The sequence below is a fragment of the Oncorhynchus gorbuscha genome, linkage group LG06 (genome assembly GCF_021184085.1).
Source record: "Oncorhynchus gorbuscha isolate QuinsamMale2020 ecotype Even-year linkage group LG06, OgorEven_v1.0, whole genome shotgun sequence".
Classification (NCBI taxonomy): Eukaryota; Metazoa; Chordata; class Actinopteri; order Salmoniformes; family Salmonidae; genus Oncorhynchus; species Oncorhynchus gorbuscha.
The window spans coordinates 7,822,396-7,841,042 of record NC_060178.1 but is presented as its reverse complement, the minus strand read 5'-3'; the positions used below and the strand labels follow the sequence as shown (position 1 = coordinate 7,841,042).

General features: G+C 42.8%; 1 protein-coding gene across 3 annotated transcripts; it reads left to right on the top strand.

Moving 5' to 3' along the window:
* The first annotated feature begins 9,287 nt into the window (after positions 1–9,287).
* On the top strand, positions 9,288–18,501 carry LOC124037476 (small VCP interacting protein). Of its 3 annotated transcripts, none has more exons than XM_046352213.1 (5): positions 9,288–9,340; positions 9,756–9,819; positions 10,348–10,398; positions 17,100–17,216; positions 17,966–18,501. In XM_046352213.1, the coding sequence occupies exons 2-5, from the start codon at positions 9,757–9,759 to the stop codon at positions 17,978–17,980; spliced, it is 246 nt and encodes an 81-aa protein (XP_046208169.1). In that variant the 5' UTR covers positions 9,288–9,340; position 9,756; the 3' UTR covers positions 17,981–18,501. The 3 variants fall into 3 exon arrangements, with proteins under 3 accessions (XP_046208169.1, XP_046208167.1, XP_046208168.1); XM_046352211.1 differs by lacking the exon at positions 9,288–9,340 and adding an exon at positions 9,347–9,504; XM_046352212.1 differs by lacking the exon at positions 9,288–9,340 and having other exon boundaries at positions 9,347–9,819.
* The last annotated feature ends 146 nt before the right edge of the window (positions 18,502–18,647 follow it).

Here is an 18,647-nt window from a genome sequence, read left to right as displayed (position 1 = left end):
CTGTTCTGCCTGCGGCTATGGAACCCTGACCTGTTCACCGGACGTGCTACCTGTCCCAGACCTGCTGTTTTCAACTCTCTAGAGACAGCAGGAGCGGCAGAGATACTCTGAATGATCAGCTATAAAAAGCCAAATGACATTTACTCCTGAGGTGCTGATCTGTTGCCACCTTGACAACCACTGTGAATATTATTGTTTGACCCTGCTGGTCATCAATGAACATTTGAACATCTTGACCATGTTCTGTTATAATCTCCACCCAGTACAGCCAGAAGAGGACACCCCTCATAGCCTGGTTCCTCTCTAGGTTTCTTCCTAGGTTCTGGCCTTTCTAGGGGAGTTTTTCCTAGCCACCGTCGTGCTTCTACACCTGCATTGCTTGCTGTTTGTGGGTTTTAGGCAGGGTTTCTATACAGCACTTTGAGATATCAGCTGATGTAAGAAGGGCTTTATAAATTAATTTGATTTGACTTTGATTTAAAGTACTCAAAAGCCTGAAATTAGGCAGGAATCAACATGGTAGAGATAAAAACACAGCAAACAGAAGATATAGAAGGCACATTATGTGGGTATGTGAGGGTGTATACAGTATATGAGTATGTGAGGGTATTTATGGGGGGGCGGGGGGGGGGTGCTGGAAGATAGGGTGTGTGTTTTGTGATTGTAGAAGTGTGGTGAGTTAAGTGAGTAAAAAAATAAAAATGGTTTGACCCTGCCTGACAGGGTTGGTCCAACAAGGCCAAAGCCCCCGGGTGGGTGAGCATTACATACAAGGAATTTCTCAAAGCTGCTAATGAGAATCTTGACAACCTTGTACCTAGCCGGTGGGAATTCCGGTGGAGTGCCTCCACCCAGGTAGTGACAGTGCTGGCAACACTAACTGCAGTAACCCATGGAGAGGGGGTCACACTCAGACAATCAGATAAGGGGGCTAATTATTGTGACCCTGGTGGCACAGAATAATCAAAAGGTCTGACTGCTCGGAGATGCTTGGGAAAATGGTCACAACGTGTTTCAGGGGAAAAGGGGTATATCTGAGCTCCATCAGCTAGGACATGACATTGGTTAATCAAATCTCCCCATTCGTGCTCAAGTTGACCATGCGTTCTCAAACAGCTACAACTGTACATTATCGTGGAAAATTGCAAGATTGTTATAATACGTTTATTGCATCAAATGGTTGTTTTATTGCAAAATAATAGATTATTCTGTTAACTACTATGTGTGTGTTCTTACTGAGGATGGGCCTCTGAGAGATTTAACACTGACAGGACATTTACCATGTCTTTTGGTTGATAAAACCTAAAGAGCATTCCAGAGCATGAGTTAATGTTTATGTTCTATACGGTACCAGTATGATTAAAGATCTAGTTTAAGTATAACTCTGACTTGTGTGATAAGTTTGTCTCTCCTCATTTGTTAGTAAAGAAATGAACCACCACAATATGCATTCACACATCAAGTCTTCACTTCATCTGATGAAGTCTTCATCTGCGGTTGTTTGTGGGGGGGGGAAGGTTGGGGACAGTGTTTATTAATTCCTGTTGCTATGGGGTAATGATGTTAGGGACAGTATAAGATAGTTCACAATAACTGTTTCCCTAAATAATAAGTGTAATGCCAGTCCTGGTTATAGGTAGCTAACAGATCATTTTGTCATTTTTGTAAATGTCTGCATCATTTCCAATCGCCCATATTGGATAAACGGGTAAATAAATATATATATATCGGCAGATGTAGATGTAGAAGCACGGTGGCTAGGAAAAACTCCCTAGAAAAGGCCGGAACCTAGGAAGAAACCTAGAGAGGAACCAGGCTCTGAGGGGTGGCCAGTCCTCTTCTGGCTGTGCCAGGTGGAGATTATAAGAGCCATTTAAGGCCAGATTGTTCTTCAACATGTTTCATAGTTTCGATGGCATTTTTAGTTTATTTTTTACCTTTATTTAACTAGCCAAGTCAGTTAACAAGAACAAAAAGCTGGTTGAGAGAATGCCAAGAGTGTGCAAATCTGCCATCAAGGCAAAGGGTGACTACCTTGAGGAATCTCAAATATTAAATATATTTTGAATTGTTGAACACTTTTTTGGTTACTACATGGTTCCATATGTATTATTTCAAAGTTCTGATGTTTTCGCTATTATTTTAAAATGTACAAAATATATTTTTTTAAACCTTGAAGGATTAGGTGTGTCCAACCTTTTTACTGGTCCTACATATATTAATTTTGTCAGGGAAACCCATTCAGACCATTGTCTAATTTTTAAAGGGGCCCTGAGCACACAGTAATACAACAACACAACAGTACAAAATTATCACTCTAACAAAGATAACAAAATACATTTTTTTAAATTACAACTTTAGACATTTCAACCAGAATAATCTCTTCATTCATTCAAAACAACTGCAACTCATTCAACACATTTAATACTAGAGTGTTAAACTGCCCTGGCAGAACCAGAGAATCAAGATGAAAGGAGTTCTGCAGGTTATTCCAAGAATTGGGGCATTAAACCTGTAAGCGGATCTACCTAGATCGGTACGGACTAGTGGAACCTTGAGAGGGAATAGTGTGACATTTAGGACACAACCCCAGAGACAGAGTGTTGCGTAACACCTAGTTAGAATATGAAGGAGAAGCGGAATTCAGTGGAACATTCAGCGTTCTGTCAGCGTTCTGTCAGCATTCTGTCAGTGTTCTGTCTGTTTTCTGTCTGACTGTCAGTGTTCTGTCAGCATTCTGTCAGCGTTCTGTCAGTGTTCTGTCAGCATTCTGTCAGTGTTCTGTCAGCATTCTGTCAGTGTTCTGTCTGTTTTCTGTCTGACTGTCAGCATTCTGTCAGCGTTCTGTCTGTGTTCTGTCTGACTGTCCATATTCTGTCTGACTGTCAGTGTTCTGTCTAACTGTCAGCATTCTGTCCATATTCTGTCTGACTGTCCATATTCTGTCTGATTGTCAGTGTTCTGTCTGACTGTCCGTGTTCTGTCTGACTGTCAGTGTTTTGTCTGACTGTCAGTGTTCTGTCAGTGTTCTGTCTGACTGTCCGTGTTCTGTCTGACTGTCAGTGTTCTGTCAGTGTTCTGTCTGACTGTCAGTGTTCTGTCAGTGTTCTGTCTGACTGTCAGTGTTCTGTCAGTGTTCTGTCTGACTGTCAGTGTTCTGTCAGTGTTCTGTCTGACTGTCAGTGTTCTGTCTGACTGTCAGTGTTCTGTCTGACTGTCAGTGTTCTGTCAGTGTTCTGTCTGACTGTCAGTGTTCTGTCCGTGTTCTGTCTGACTGTCAGTGTTCTGTCTGACTGTCAGTGTTCTGTCAGTGTTCTGTCTGACTGTCAGTGTTCTGTCTGACTGTCCGTGTTCTGTCTGACTGTCAGTGTTCTGTCTGACTGTCAGTGTTCTGTCCGTGTTCTGTCTAACTGTCAGTGTTCTGTCTGACTGTCAGTGTTCTGTCTGACTGTCCGTGTTCTGTCTGACTGTCAGTGTTCTGTCAGTGTTCTGTCTGACTGTCAGTGTTCTGTCAGTGTTCTGTCTGACTGTCAGTGTTCTGTCAGTGTTCTGTCTGACTGTCAGTGTTCTGTCAGTGTTCTGTTTGACTGTCAGTGTTCTGTCAGTGTTCTGTCTGGCTGTCAGTGTCCTGTCAGTGTTCTGTCTGACTGTCAGTGTTCTGTCAGTGTTCTGTCTGACTGTCAGTGTTCTGTCTGACTGTCAGTGTTCTGTCCGTGTTCTGTCTGACTGTCAGTGTTCTGTCAGTGTTCTGTCTGACTGTCAGTGTTCTGTCTGACTGTCAGTGTTCTGTCCGTGTTCTGTCTGACTGTCCGTGTTCTGTCTGACTGTCAGTGTTCTGTCAGTGTTCTGTCTGACTGTCAGTGTTCTGTCCGTGTTCTGTCTGACTGTCAGTGTTCTGTCCGTGTTCTGTCTGACTGTCAGTGTTCTGTCTGACTGTCAGTGTTCTGTCAGTGTTCTGTCTGACTGTCAGTGTTCTGTCAGTGTTCTGTCTGACTGTCAGTGTTCTGTCTGACTGTCAGTGTTCTGTCTGTGTTCTGTCTGACTGTCCATGTTCTGTCTGTGTTCTGTCTGACTGTCAGTGTTCTGTCTGACTGTCTGTGTTCTGTCTGACTGTCCATGTTCTGTCTGACTGTCAGTGTTCTGTCTGACTGTCCATGTTCTGTCTGTGTTCTGTCTGACTGTCAGTGTTCTGTCTGACTGTCAGTGTTCTGTCTGACTGTCAGTGTTCTGTCAGTGTTCTGTCTGACTGTCAGTGTTCTGTCTGTGTTCTGTCTGACTGTCAGTGTTCTGTCTGACTGTCGATGTTCTGTCTGTGTTCTGTCTGACTGTCAGTGCTCGGTCAGTGTTCTGTCTGACTGTCAGTGTTCTGTCAGTGTTCTGTCTGACTGTCAGTGCTCGGTCAGTGTTCTGTCTTGACTGTCAGTGTTCTGTCTGTGTTCTGTCTGACTGTCAGTGCTCGGTCAGTGTTCTGTCTGACTGTCAGTGTTCTGCCAGTGTTCTGTCTGTCTGTGATTCTAATGGGGATTTCTGTTAGCTCAGTGTTCCTCTACCGAATATCAGTCAAACATAATGATGCCTTCAGGTGATAACAAGCTCCTGAGAGGAGTTAGATTATGTGAGGTCTTAGCCGTCCGCGTGAAGTTAGGTAATTGATGTGCCTTGTTATTAATGTGTTTATTGTTCATGTATCCAGGTTAAAGAGGCTTCTAACAATCATGGCAATTAGGGCAGTCCAGATCCTTATCAAAATATGAGCCCAATGGTAAACGTTGTAAATGGATGCATCAGAGAGACATTGAGCTGGTAGAGACAGTACATTAGGCTTATTGATTGATGAGCAGGTAGAGACAGTACATTAGGCTTATTGATTGGTGAGCAGGTAGAGACAGTACATTAGGCTTATTGATTGATGAGCAGGTAGAGACAGTACATTAGGCTTATTGATTGGTGAGCAGGTAGAGACAGTACGTTAAGCTGAATGATTAGTGAGACAGTACATTAAGCTGAATGACTGGTGAGCAGGTACAGACAGTACATTAAGCTGATTGACTGGTGAGCAGGTACAGACAGTACATTAAGCTGATTGACTGGTGAGCAGGTAGAGACAGTACATTAAGCTGATTGACTGGTGAGCAGGTAGAGACAGTACATTAAGCTGATTGACTGGTGAGCAGGTACAGACAGTACATTAAGCTGAATGATTAGTGAGACAGTACATTAAGCTAATTGATTGATGAGCAGGTAGAGACAGTACATTAATCTGATTGATTGGTGAGCAGGTAGAGAGGCAGTAAATTAAGCTGATTGACTGGTGAGCAGGTAGAGGCAGTACATTAAGCTGATTGACTGGTGAGCAGGTAGAGACAGTACATTAAGCTGATTGACTGGTGAGCAGGTAGAGACAGTACATTAAGCTGATTGACTGGTGAGCAGGTAGAGACAGTACATTAAGCTGATTGACTGGTGAGCAGGTAGAGACAGTACATTAAGCTGATTGACTGGTGAGCAGGTAGAGACAGTACATTAAGCTGATTGACTGGTGAGCAGGTAGAGACAGTACATTAGCCCAAACACTATCAATGTGTAGATAGACAGACGATACATTAATCTGATCGATTGGTGAGCCCTGCAGGTACTTCTCTCTGACTTCCTGGAACATTGATTATATATTAAAACAGAGCAACAGACCTCTTGACTTTAAGAGACTTAATGGCTGCACTTAAACCATTCTGTTCTTCTGCCCAATTATTGGTGTGACCAATCACATCTGATGATTTGCCAATAATTTGGTACAATTTCATAATAAGGTTGTTGTGTGTGTTTTGTGACAACTGCTGATTTAAAAGGTGGTTTATTAATTAATTTGATTGATTTATGTTTTTGTTTTCAAACAACCACACCAGACTGAGAGGAAACAAACTTTATAGCTTCAAACTGTGTTAAGTTTGAGTGTGTGAAAATATTAAGAAATGCCTACTAAACAGACAAAACCAAATCAAGCAAAGTATCATAAGTTATTACCCAGTTTATAATTTACAAAATACAGTATAAAGATCAGTGCCACACAGTAAAGATATCCCCTATAGTTACATACTATAGAAACAATAAGGAGGGGGTATAGTTGAGACGGTTTCATTTGGACATTTCAGCACAGAGGCCTTTCTCAAGACCGGAATGAAGAAGAATAATAATAATAATAATATAATAATAATAATAATATAATATAATAATATATGCCATTTACCAGACGCTTTTAACCAAAGCGACTTACAGTCATGTGTGCATACATTCTACGTATGGGTGGTCCCGGGGATCGAACCCACTACCCTGGCGTTACAAGCGCCATGCTCTACCAACTGAGCTACAGAAGGACCAAGAAAGCACTGTAGCAAACACATGAAGACCTGAATTAACAAAAGCACTGTAGCAAACACATGAAAACCTGAATTAACAAAAGCACTGTAGCAAACACATGAAAACCTGAATTAACAAAAGCACTGTAGCAAACACATGAAGACCTGAATTAACAAAAGCACTGTAGCAAACACATGAAAACCTGAATTAACAAAAGCACTGTAGCAAACACATGAAGGACTGAATTAACAAAAGCACTGTAGCAAACACATGAAGGACTGAATTAACAAAAGCACTGTAGCAAACACATGAAGGCACAATGATGGGTAAAACATGTCCCTGGTGGAGACCTACTGATGAATTACGATGACACAATTCCACTGTTTTCAATATGGGACATAACCACCACCAACCCTGTAAAAAACATTAGGCTAACCAAACAAGAAAAGTTGGCTAGTTATGATGACTTTAGTGTCCATGGTGCAACAGATGCACATTTTTGGTAAAATTAACATCACCAGCAAAGTCAAACTGGTTCTGGAAGTAACCTATTCTCGATTATTATGTTGAATAAACATGATTATTGAGTATTAGTGTTATTATTGATTATTAGTGTTACTATTGTTATTCGTCTGTCCGTCCGTCCCCTGCCTTCTTGCCCTCAGAACAGCCTCAATTCGTTGGGGTATGGACTCTACAAGGTGTCAAAAGCGTTCCACAGGGATGCTGGCCCATGTTGACTCCAGTGCTTCCCACAGTTGTGTCAAGTTGGCTGGATGTCCTTTGGGTGGTGGACCATTACTGATACACACGGGAAACTATTGAGCATGAAATACCCAGGAGGGTTGCAGTTCTTGACTCAAACCGGTGGGCCTGGCACCTACTACCATACCCTGTTCAAAGGCACTGAAATGTTTTGTCTTGCCCCATTCACCCTCTGAATGGCTGTATGTGTCTCAATTGTCTCAAGGCTTAAAAATCCTTCTTCAACCTGTCTCTTCCCTTCATCTACACTGATTGAAGTGGATTTAACAAGTGAAATCATTAAAGGGTCATAGTTTTCACCTGGATTCACCTGGTCAGTCTATGTGATGGAAAGCGCAGGTGTCCCTAATGTTTTGTACACTCAGTGTGTAGGCTACTGGAGGTTTTGTCAATAAAGTTATTCAAATGAATATAATTTTAGTAACCTGTGTTACATTGTTTGATAGGCTAAGCAAATGAATGCATTTAATGAATATCTCTGAGGGGGAGAAATATGATGAATATATGTAGACAATTTCGTCATTAGTGTTTTTATGGTCCCCCCCCTAAAAAATGATGTGCAAATCTTCTTTTTTTTTCAAAATTGGAAATATATTTTCACATTCATATTAATTTAGTGCGTAAAATCCCAAATCTATTCCTATAGAGTTGCGCGCAGTTTCGCCTCAGGAATAACTGACGTGCATCGACATTATAACGACTTTAAAGTGAACCTTTAATTCCTAATTGAGATAGAAACGTGTTGATTCTATTGAGAGTCGCTTCTGTTTTGAAAGTTTTTTTCTATTATAAAAACGTAGGCTTTAGACCATGTCAGAAAAGCAATTAGGCTTTATCTAAAATATAATCCAAAATGCCAATATAAACAAAAGATAAACCCTTAGGAAATGAATCCGCACAGAAACTATTTAAAGTGGAGTTGGTGTTAAGCCCTACCATTCCCCGCGGAGGAAAGTTCCAGTCCGGGATCCACTGAATGAAACTGAACGTGAACTTCCATTGCGCGATTCCCGTTATCCCCCGTGCCTCGGATGCAACAATAATATTAATCTAACGAATAAACATGAAATGAAATATGCTTCCTTGAAGCGGAGTCGGACCACTGTCTTCTCTTCCAACAGACACACTGACTAACGCACTGGCTTTTGACACGTTAAGTTTAGCTGTATTCATGGGTGGGGTTTGAAATGCGATTGGTTATGTTTCTCACAGTATGCTATAATAAAACGTCTATTGATTATATTGATTGGGAGAATGGTGAACTATGTGTAGAAAAAATGCTACTCAAGCAGGGATACGCTGATCCAAGATGACCAAAAAGTGAGCCTATAATGCAAATAATATAGTTTTTATGGACTATGTCGCGACATTATACAAGAGTCGGAAACATATATCTAGATTGCATCTATATGTCAATGAATTACACACATTAAGCTGTTAATGGCATGATATTATATTTTCCAGGATATACTCTTGTAAAGGACATGTACAGTAGTTCAACAAATTGTACTTATTTTTTTCTCTCCATTTTTATTAATTTGAAGGAAACACTTTACATGAACAGCACTCGATGAGATCATATTATAATTCCTAATTATATGGTACATCCTCTCCCAAATAATGTTGCAAGGGAATGCCATTCCATGAGCAACACTAGGTCACATTATGGAGAAGATAAGATAAGATATGCCATTTAGCAGACGCTTTTATCCAAAGCGACTTACAGTCATGTGTGCATACATTCTACGTATGGGTGGTCCCGGGGATCGAACCCACTACCCTGGCGTTACAAGCGCCATGCTCTACCAACTGAGCTACAGAAGGACATGGTTATGGTTTGAAACTAGGACTACGTCATTTAATTTGTTTACAAATTAAAGAGTTTCCTATGATAAAAACATTTTAAAAAACGAGGTAGTTTGTTGGCTATGATAATGAAACCAATACTATTCCATTCGTTTCGAATTGATTTGCTGCACACCAGCCCCAATGGAAATGGTTGCGTTCCAGGTATATTTTAATTTATGTTTTTACAGTATAGCTGCGCACATGAACAGATCTCACAAGGGCTGCAAAGGTGCGACCTGTCACATATGGGTAACGTCCCCTCCTCACCACACGATGGCAGTCGTGTGCACCACAGTTTCTCTCACGCCTGACCGGACAAAGGGGGTTGTTTCAGATCACAACGTTTTCTATGGGTGCAACGCAAAAGGCAAAGGTGAGAGTCATGGGCCCCAGTTCTTGTATGTCCTGGAACATAGCCCATATTCTGTGTTTACATGGGTGAAGTAGCTAAATTAGGTCATCTTTTTTCTTTCTCCGCTGTCTTTCAAATTGAACGGGGTTTTTTCTTCACCAAATGACGCGTCGTTTCAACAAAAGGTTATTTTTGGATAAATAGTAGTTAGTTAGCAATACAACTAGTTAGCAACTGCTTAGTTATAGTAGCAAGCTAGTAGATTTAGCACAAGCGGGAATGGCTAGTTAGTTAGCTTCGTCGATATGCATAAAATAAGCTAGGCAATTTTGCTAGTTGTAGTTGAGTTTTTTTTCTATTTTTTATTTTTATTTCTAGTCAACTAGCGGGCAAACATTCAAAACGGATACTAACAAATTGATTGCCTTGCTCAAAGTATGGGGATGTGCTTGCCGTGCCTTGGTGGAGCTGGAGACGACGTGGTACCGACACCAGACCCAGTAAGTTAACCTGCAAACCTACAAACTGTCCTTGTTAATTATAACATGTTCATTAGCTAGCTACTCTGGGTGTACCCATTTTCTGTCCTTCGATCAACCTAACTAGTGCTATCTAGGTGTGCCAGGGTGTTGGTTGTCGACAGTAAACATAACTAGCGAGGTATCTACACATTTTTATTCTTCCATGTTTACCTTACCAGACTTACCTTCCAAGTTTCAGACCCGCCCCTATCTGGTTATAGCCTGGGTACCAGTCTGTTTGTGCCAGTGTGCCCCTCCTTGTCATTCTGTTACCAAACATAACCTGGTCCCAGATGTGTTTGTTCATGTCAACTTGGTTACATGATTCTTCTAAGATATATTATTTTTTGAAAACGTCTCTCCCCGTGTTATGGAAGTTATCTGAATGATAACTGTAATGCTCATTACCCTCTTCCAATAGTTTGAAACTACAGATATCCTATAAATCCCTTATCTATGTCATTCTATGACTGAAACACTCAACATCACGTTCTGCTTCCTTCCCAGGAGACGAGGAGACGTCAGCTAGCAGAGGCAGCTGAGAAGAGACAGAAAGAGGTATGACTGGTTTTGACAAGTGTTCACGACACCCATATAGCCTGGGCCTACACTGTTACACTAAGGGCTGGTTTCCCGGACACAGATTAAGCCGAGTCCTGGAGAATCTCCATTGAAAGTGCTTTTCAGTCCAAGACTAGGCTTCATTTGTGTTTGGGAAACCAGCGCTATATAACCTACACATGGTGGTCCTTTGTGACTTAGTTGGATTAGGGTGTGGTGAGGTTGTGGGTTCATTACCCACCGGGACCCTGTACACATACCTTTGTATGCACTCACTGTACCATAAAAATTCACTTAGGATGAAAGTATCTGCTAAGTATCACACTGGATACTGCCACTGGCCAGTCAGTCTCAGCAGCCAGCCACTCTCTCTGCCTTCTTATTAATGGAGTTTACTGAGACAGAGTGGAGCCTACTGGGAGAATCAAATCAAAGTTTATTTGTCACATACACAGGATACAGCAGGTGTGAACGGTACAGTGAAATGCCTACCTGCTACCTACCTGCTGATATCATATACAATATGATATATTATATACAATAGATATATTATATACAATAGATATATTATATACAATAGATATATTATATACAATAGATATATTATATACAATATTATATACAATATGATATATTATATACAATAGATATATTATATACAATATGATATATTATATACAATATGATATATTATATACAATAGATATATTATATACAATAGATATATTATATACAATATGATATATTATATATTATATACAATAGATATATTATATACAATAGATATATTATATACAATAGATATATTATATACAATATTATATACAATATGATATATTATATACAATAGGATATATTATATACAATAGGATATATTATATACAATATGATATATTATATACAATAGGATATATTATAGACAATAGGATATATTATATACAATAGATATATTATATACAATATGATATACAATATGATATATTATATACAATAGGATATATTATATACAATAGGATATATTATATACAATAGGATATATTATAGACAGTAGGATATATTATAGACAATAGGATATATTATAGACAATAGGATATATTATATACAATAGGATATTATATACAATAGGATATATTATAGACAATAGGATATATTATATATGATATATTATATACAATATTATATACAATATGATATATTATATACAATATGATATATTATATACAATATGATATATTATATACAATATGATATATTATAGACAATATGATATATTATAGACAATATGATATATTATAGACAATATGATATATTATAGACAATATGATATATTATAGACAATATGATATATTATAGACAATAATATGATATATTATATAGACAATAGGATATATTATAGATATATATTATATACAATAGGATATTATATACAATAGGATATATTATAGACAATATGATATATTATATATGATATATTATATAGGATATATTATATACAATATGATATATTATATACAATAGGATATATTATATACAATATGATATATTATAGACTATGATATATTATAGACAATATGATATATTATAGACAATATGATATATTATAGACAATATGATATATTATAGACAATATGATATATTATAGACAATATGATATATTATAGACAATAGGATATATTATAGACTATGATATATTATAGACAATATGATATATTATATACAATAGGATATATTATAGACAATATGATATATTATATACAATAGGATATATTATAGACAATATGATATATTATATACAATAGGATATATTATAGACCATATGATATATTATATACAATATGATATATTATAGACAATAGGATATATTATAGACAATATGATATATTATATACAATAGGATATATTATATACAATATGATATATTATAGACAATATGATATATTATATACAATATGATATATTATAGACAATAGGATATATTATAGACAATATGATATATTATATACAATAGGATATATTATATACAATATGATATATTATAGACAATATGATATATTATATACAATAGGATATATTATAGACCATATGATATATTATATACAATATGATATATTATAGACTATGATATATTATAGACAATATGATATATTATAGACAATATGATATATTATATACAATATGATATATTATAGACAATAGGATATATTATAGACAATATGATATATTATATACAATAGGATATATTATATACAATATGATATATTATAGACAATATGATATATTATATACAATAGGATATATTATAGACCATATGATATATTATATACAATATGATATATTATAGACTATGATATATTATAGACAATAGGATATATTATAGACAATAGGATATATTATATACAATAGGATATTATATACAATAGGATATATTATAGACAATATGATATATTATATATGATATATTATATAGGATATATTATATACAATATGATATATTATATACAATAGGATATATTATATACAATATGATATATTATAGACTATGATATATTATAGACAATATGATATATTATAGACAATATGATATATTATAGACAATATGATATATTATAGACAATATGATATATTATAGACAATATATATTATAGACTATGATATATTATAGACAATATGATATATTATATACAATAGGATATATTATAGATATGATATATTATATACAATAGGATATATTATATAGACAATATGATATATTATATACAATAGATATATTATAGACAATATGATATATTATATACAATATGATATATTATAGATAGGATATATTATAGACTATGATATATTATAGACAATATGATATATTATAGACTATGATATATTATATACAATATGATATATTATAGACTATGATATATTATAGACTATGATATATTATAGACTATGATATATTATATACAATATGATATATTATATACAATATGATATATTATAGACAATAGATATATTATAGACAATGTATATTATAGACAATAGGACTGTGCTATGTCAAGTATACATGACCATAAATATAAACGCGACATGAAAAGTGTTGTGTCCCATGTTTCAAGTGCTAGAGGTGTCACTACAGACCCTGGTTCGATTCTGGGCTGTATCACAACCGGCCGTGATCGGGAGTCCCATAGTGCGGCGCACAATTGGCCCGGCGTCTGGGTTTAGGGGAGGGTGTGGCCGGGGGGGTTAGGCCGTCATTGTAAAGTAAGAATTTGTTCTTCACTGACTTGCCTAGTTAAAGGTTAAATAAACAAAAATACACGCCAAGTACGGTTTATTTACAAGTAATAAAGTGAATTGTGAGAAGGCAGAGAGAAGGTAAAACCAGTGGACCTATCCTTTAAATCGTTTTCACCCTATTGTTCTGACCCAAACCCTACTGTGCTGCGTCCAATCTTTTACCAGCACAGTTCCAGCAGCTACGATAGATGTGCTGTGTGAGCGGGTCAGCGCACCGCAGCTCGGCTCGATTCGGGCTATATCGTGTGAAAAGGGTAGCTTATATAACGAGAGACTTTAACAACAACTTTGTTGTTTGTACCCTTGTTGCAAGGCTACTAAAGTCTCATCAATCAATGTTTAGACTGGTGGGTATTTTTTTACTGTGACACAAATTCTTCAGTCAAAGCCAATTGTTTCCAACAAATGGAACGTATCAGCCTATTTAAAGCACCCGGGTGAGTATGAGGAGAATGTCTGAGCTCATCTCTTGGATTCTCTGGCATCTTCCACCCCTCCCCACATACACACCACCACCCCCTTCTCCCTCCCACACACCACCACCCACCCCCTGTCCCCCCCCCCCCCATCCCCATCTCCCCCACATACACTCACCACCCCCTTCTCCCCACCACACCCCTTCTCCCCCCACACACACCACCACCCACCCCTGTCTCCCCCATACACCACCACCCACCCCCTGTCTCCCCCACCCCCCTGTCTCCCCCACACACACCACCACCCACCCCCTTCTCCTCCCCACACACCACCACCCACCCCCTGTCTCCCCCGTACACCACCACCCACCCCCTTCTCCTCCCCACACACCACCACCCACCCCCAGTCTCCCCCATACACCACTACCCACCCCCTGTCTCCCCCCACCCCCTTCTCCTCCCCACACCACCACCCACCCCCAGTCTCCCCCATACACCACTACCCACCCCTGTCTCCCCCACCCCCTTCTCCTCCCCACACACCACCACCCACCCCTGTCTCCCCCATACACCACCACCCACCCCGTCTCCCCCATACACCACCACCCACCCCTGTCTCCCACACACCACCACCCACCCCCTTCTCCTCCCCATACACCACCACCCACCCCCTGTCTCCCCCACCCCCTTCTCCTCCCCACACCACCCCACCCCGTCTCCCCCATACACCACCACCCACCCCTGTCTCCCACACACCACCACCCACCCCTTCTCCTCCCCACCCCACCACCCACCCCCTGTCCCCCCCCCACCCCCATCTCCCCCCACCACACCACCCCTTCTCCCCACCACACCCCCTTCTCCCCCCCACACACACCACCACCCACCCCCTGTCTCCCCCATACACCACCACCCACCCCCTGTCTCCCCCCCACCCCCTGTCTCCCCCCACACACCCACCACCCACCCCTTCTCCTCCCCACACACCACCACCCACCCCTTCTCCTCCCCACACACCACCACCCACCCCCTGTCTCCCTGTACACCACCACCCACCCCTGTCTCCCCCCACCCCCTTCTCCTCCCCACACCACCACCCACCCCCAGTCTCCCCCATACACCACTACCCACCCCCCTCCCCCACCCCTTCTCCTCCCCACACACCACCACCCACCCCCCACCCACTACCCACCCCTGTCTCCCCCCACCCCCTTCTCCTCCCCACACACACCACCACCCACCCCCTGTCTCCCCCCATACACCACCACCCACCCCGTCTCCCCCCCATACACCACCACCCACCCCCTGTCTCCCACACCCACCACCCACCCCCTTCTCCTCCCCATACACCACCACCCACCCCTGTCTCCCCACCCCCTTCTCCCCCCATACACCACCACCCACCCCGTCTCCCCCATGTCCACCCACCCCCTGTCTCCCACCACCACCACCCACCCCTTCTCCTCCCCACACACCACCACCCACCCCCTGTCCCCCCCCCCACCCCCATCTCTCCACCACCACCCCTTCTCCCCACCCCCCCTTCTCCCCCCACACACACCACCACCCACCCCCTGTCTCCCCCCACCCCTTCTCCTCCCCACACACCACCACCCCCCCTGTCTCGCCCCATACACCACCACCCACCCCTGTCTCCCCCCATACACCACCACCCTCATCTTCCCCACACACCACCCACCCCCCCACCACCATCCCCCACCACCCACCCCCTGTCTCCCCCACCCCCTTCTCCTCCCCACACACCACCACCCACCCCCTTCTCCTCCCCACCACCCCACCCACCCCTGTCTCCCCCATACACCACCACCCACCCCGTCTCCCCCACACCACCACCCACCCCTGTCTCCCCCACCACCACCCACCCCCTTCTCCTCCCCATACACCACCACCCACCCCCTCCCCCCACCCCCTTCTCCTCCCCACCACCACCCACCCCGTCTCCCCCATACACCACCACCCACCCCCTGTCTCCCACCACCACCACCCACCCCCTGTCCCCCCCCCCACCCCCATCTCCCCCACATACACCACCACCCACCCCCCCCTGTCTCCCCCCACACACACCACCACCCACCCCCTGTCTCCCCCATACACCACCACCCACCCCTGTCTCCCCCCACCCCCTGTCTCCCCCACACACCACCACCCACCCCTGTCTCCCCTGTACACCACCACCCACCCCTGTCTCCCCCACCCCTTCTCCTCCCCACACCCCCACCCCCAGTCTCCCCCATACACCACTACCCACCCCCTGTCTCCCCCACCCCCTTCTCCTCCCCACACACCACCACCACCCCCCCCAGTCTCCCCCATACACCACTACCCACCCCTGCTCCCCCACCCCCTTCTCCTCCCCACCCCACCACCCACCCCTGTCTCCCCCCCACCACCACCCACCCCGTCTCCCCCCACCCACCACCCACCCCCTGTCTCCCACACACCACCACCCACCCCCTTCTCCTCCCCATACACCACCACCCACCCCCTGTCTCCCCCACCCCCTTCTCCCCCCATACACCACCACCCACCCCGTCTCCCCCCATACACCACCACCCACCCCCTGTCTCCCACACACCACCACCCACCCCTTCTCCTCCCCACACCCACCACCCACCCCCTGTCCCCCCCCCCCCATCTCCCCCACATACCACCACCACCCCCTTCTCCCCACCACACCCCTTCTCCCCCCCACACACACCACCACCCACCCCCTGTCTCCCCCACCCCCTTCTCCTCCCCACACACCACCACCCACCCCTGTCTCCCCCATACACCACCACCCACCCCCTGTCTCCCCCATACACCACCACCCTCATCTTCCCACACCACCCACCCCCCACCACCATCCTCCCCATCACCACCCCCGTCTCCCCCCACCACCACCAGCTCAGCATTATTTTTGCAACCCTTCCATTTGAGCCACAAACAATGTGTTTAGCCAGCTGCCATTCTGACTTCCCCATCTCCTCTTAGACAACCTACAGGGGTGTCAAAAACCCAGAAGCAGTTGAGAGGAAGAAAAAGAAACAGGAGGAGATGAACAAACAAGAGATGACCACGTCTCCGTCTGGAGGGGGAGGAGGGCTGAAGGTGGGTCCTTTTCATGTAGAACACAGATTAGGTGATGTCTGGAGGGGGAGGAGGGCTGAAGGTGGGTCCTTTTCATGTAGAACACAGATTAGGTGATGTCTGGAGGGGGAAGAGGGCTGAAGGTGGGTCCTTTCGTGTAGAACACAGATTAGGTTGTCTGGAGGAGGAGGGCTGAAGGTGGGTCCTTTCATCTAGAACACAGATTAGGTGATGTCTGGAGGAGGAGGGCTGAAGGTGGGTCCTTTCATCTAGAACACAGATTAGGTGATGTCTGGAGGAGGAGGGCTGAAGGTGGGTCCTTTCATCTAGAACACAGATTAGGTGATGTCTGGAGGAGGAGGGCTGAAGGTGGGTCCTTTCATCTAGAACACAGATTAGGTTATGTCTGGAGGAGGAGGGCTGAAGGTGGGTCCTTTCATCTAGAACACAGATTAGGTTATGTCTGGAGGAGGAGGAGGAGGAGAGGAGGTGGGTCCTTTCATGTAGGACACAGATTAGGTTATGTCTGGAGGAGGAGGAGGAGGGCTGAAGTTGGGTCCTTTCATCTAGAACACAGATTAGGTCATGTCTGGAGATGCATTGTAACTGCTGGTTGATGCTCAGTTGGAGCCGTAGAAATGTTATCGTCACAATATTTTACATATATATTTAATAGGAATGGGAACTTCATACAGGCAATATACTGTTAATTGCTGTGGTCATTCCTATACAATAACAAAATTCACTTTTTCCCCCCCTTCTGTCTGCAGTGGCAGGTGGGCTAAAGATCGACGGACATGGAGAGATTTATGAAAGTCTCCACACTGAGGTTCAGTCAACAACATGAAGAGTATTGGTACCAGTTGACTTGAAAATGCCTTTTTGGCTGTCTGTCCTTCTAAAAATGTTCTATTTTAAATACAAGCTTTTTCAGAGGCAGTAGGATAGTTTGCCATGCTTCGCCTTGGTATAAAGAAAGGTTCTGCTGCTCGATGTTGGCCGTGTGCACCGCAGTACATGCCTCCCCTAAATGCCAAGATGTACAAGAGAGATGGATCTTTGGAACGGACAGGGTGACTATGACACAGCTATGAGTAGCATACAGTATACACGCTCACAGTACATCTATAAACTGTACCAGGCGTCTTGCCACTCTTTCTCTGCTCTTTCCCCCTTTCGCTCTCTCCATCTACTAGTCCTCTGCCCTCGCTCTCTCACCCCTTCTCTCACCCCTTCTCTTGCTCTCTCTCTCACCCCTTCTCTTGCTCTCTCTCTCACCCCTTCTCTTGCTCTCTCTCTCTCTCACCCCTTCTCTTGCGCTCTCTCTCTCTCTCACCCCTTCTCTTGCTCTCTCTCTCACCCCTTCTCTTGCTCTCTCTCTCACCCCTTCTCTTGCTCTCTCTCTCTCACCCCTTCTCTTGCGCTCTCTCTCTCTCACCCCTTCTCTTGCTC

What these genes read in the sequence shown, in the direction of transcription:
- LOC124037476 (XM_046352211.1), top strand. Translation starts at nt 9,482, where the DNA reads ATGACGCGTCGTTTCAACAAAAG. An exon ending in ACGCGTCGTTTCAACAAAAG is followed by an intron (nt 9,505 to 9,755) that starts GTTATTTTTGGA and finishes CCTTGCTCAAAG; the next exon opens with TATGGGGATGTGCTTGCCGT. An exon ending in TGGTACCGACACCAGACCCA is followed by an intron (nt 9,820 to 10,347) that starts GTAAGTTAACCT and finishes CTTCCTTCCCAG; the next exon opens with GAGACGAGGAGACGTCAGCT.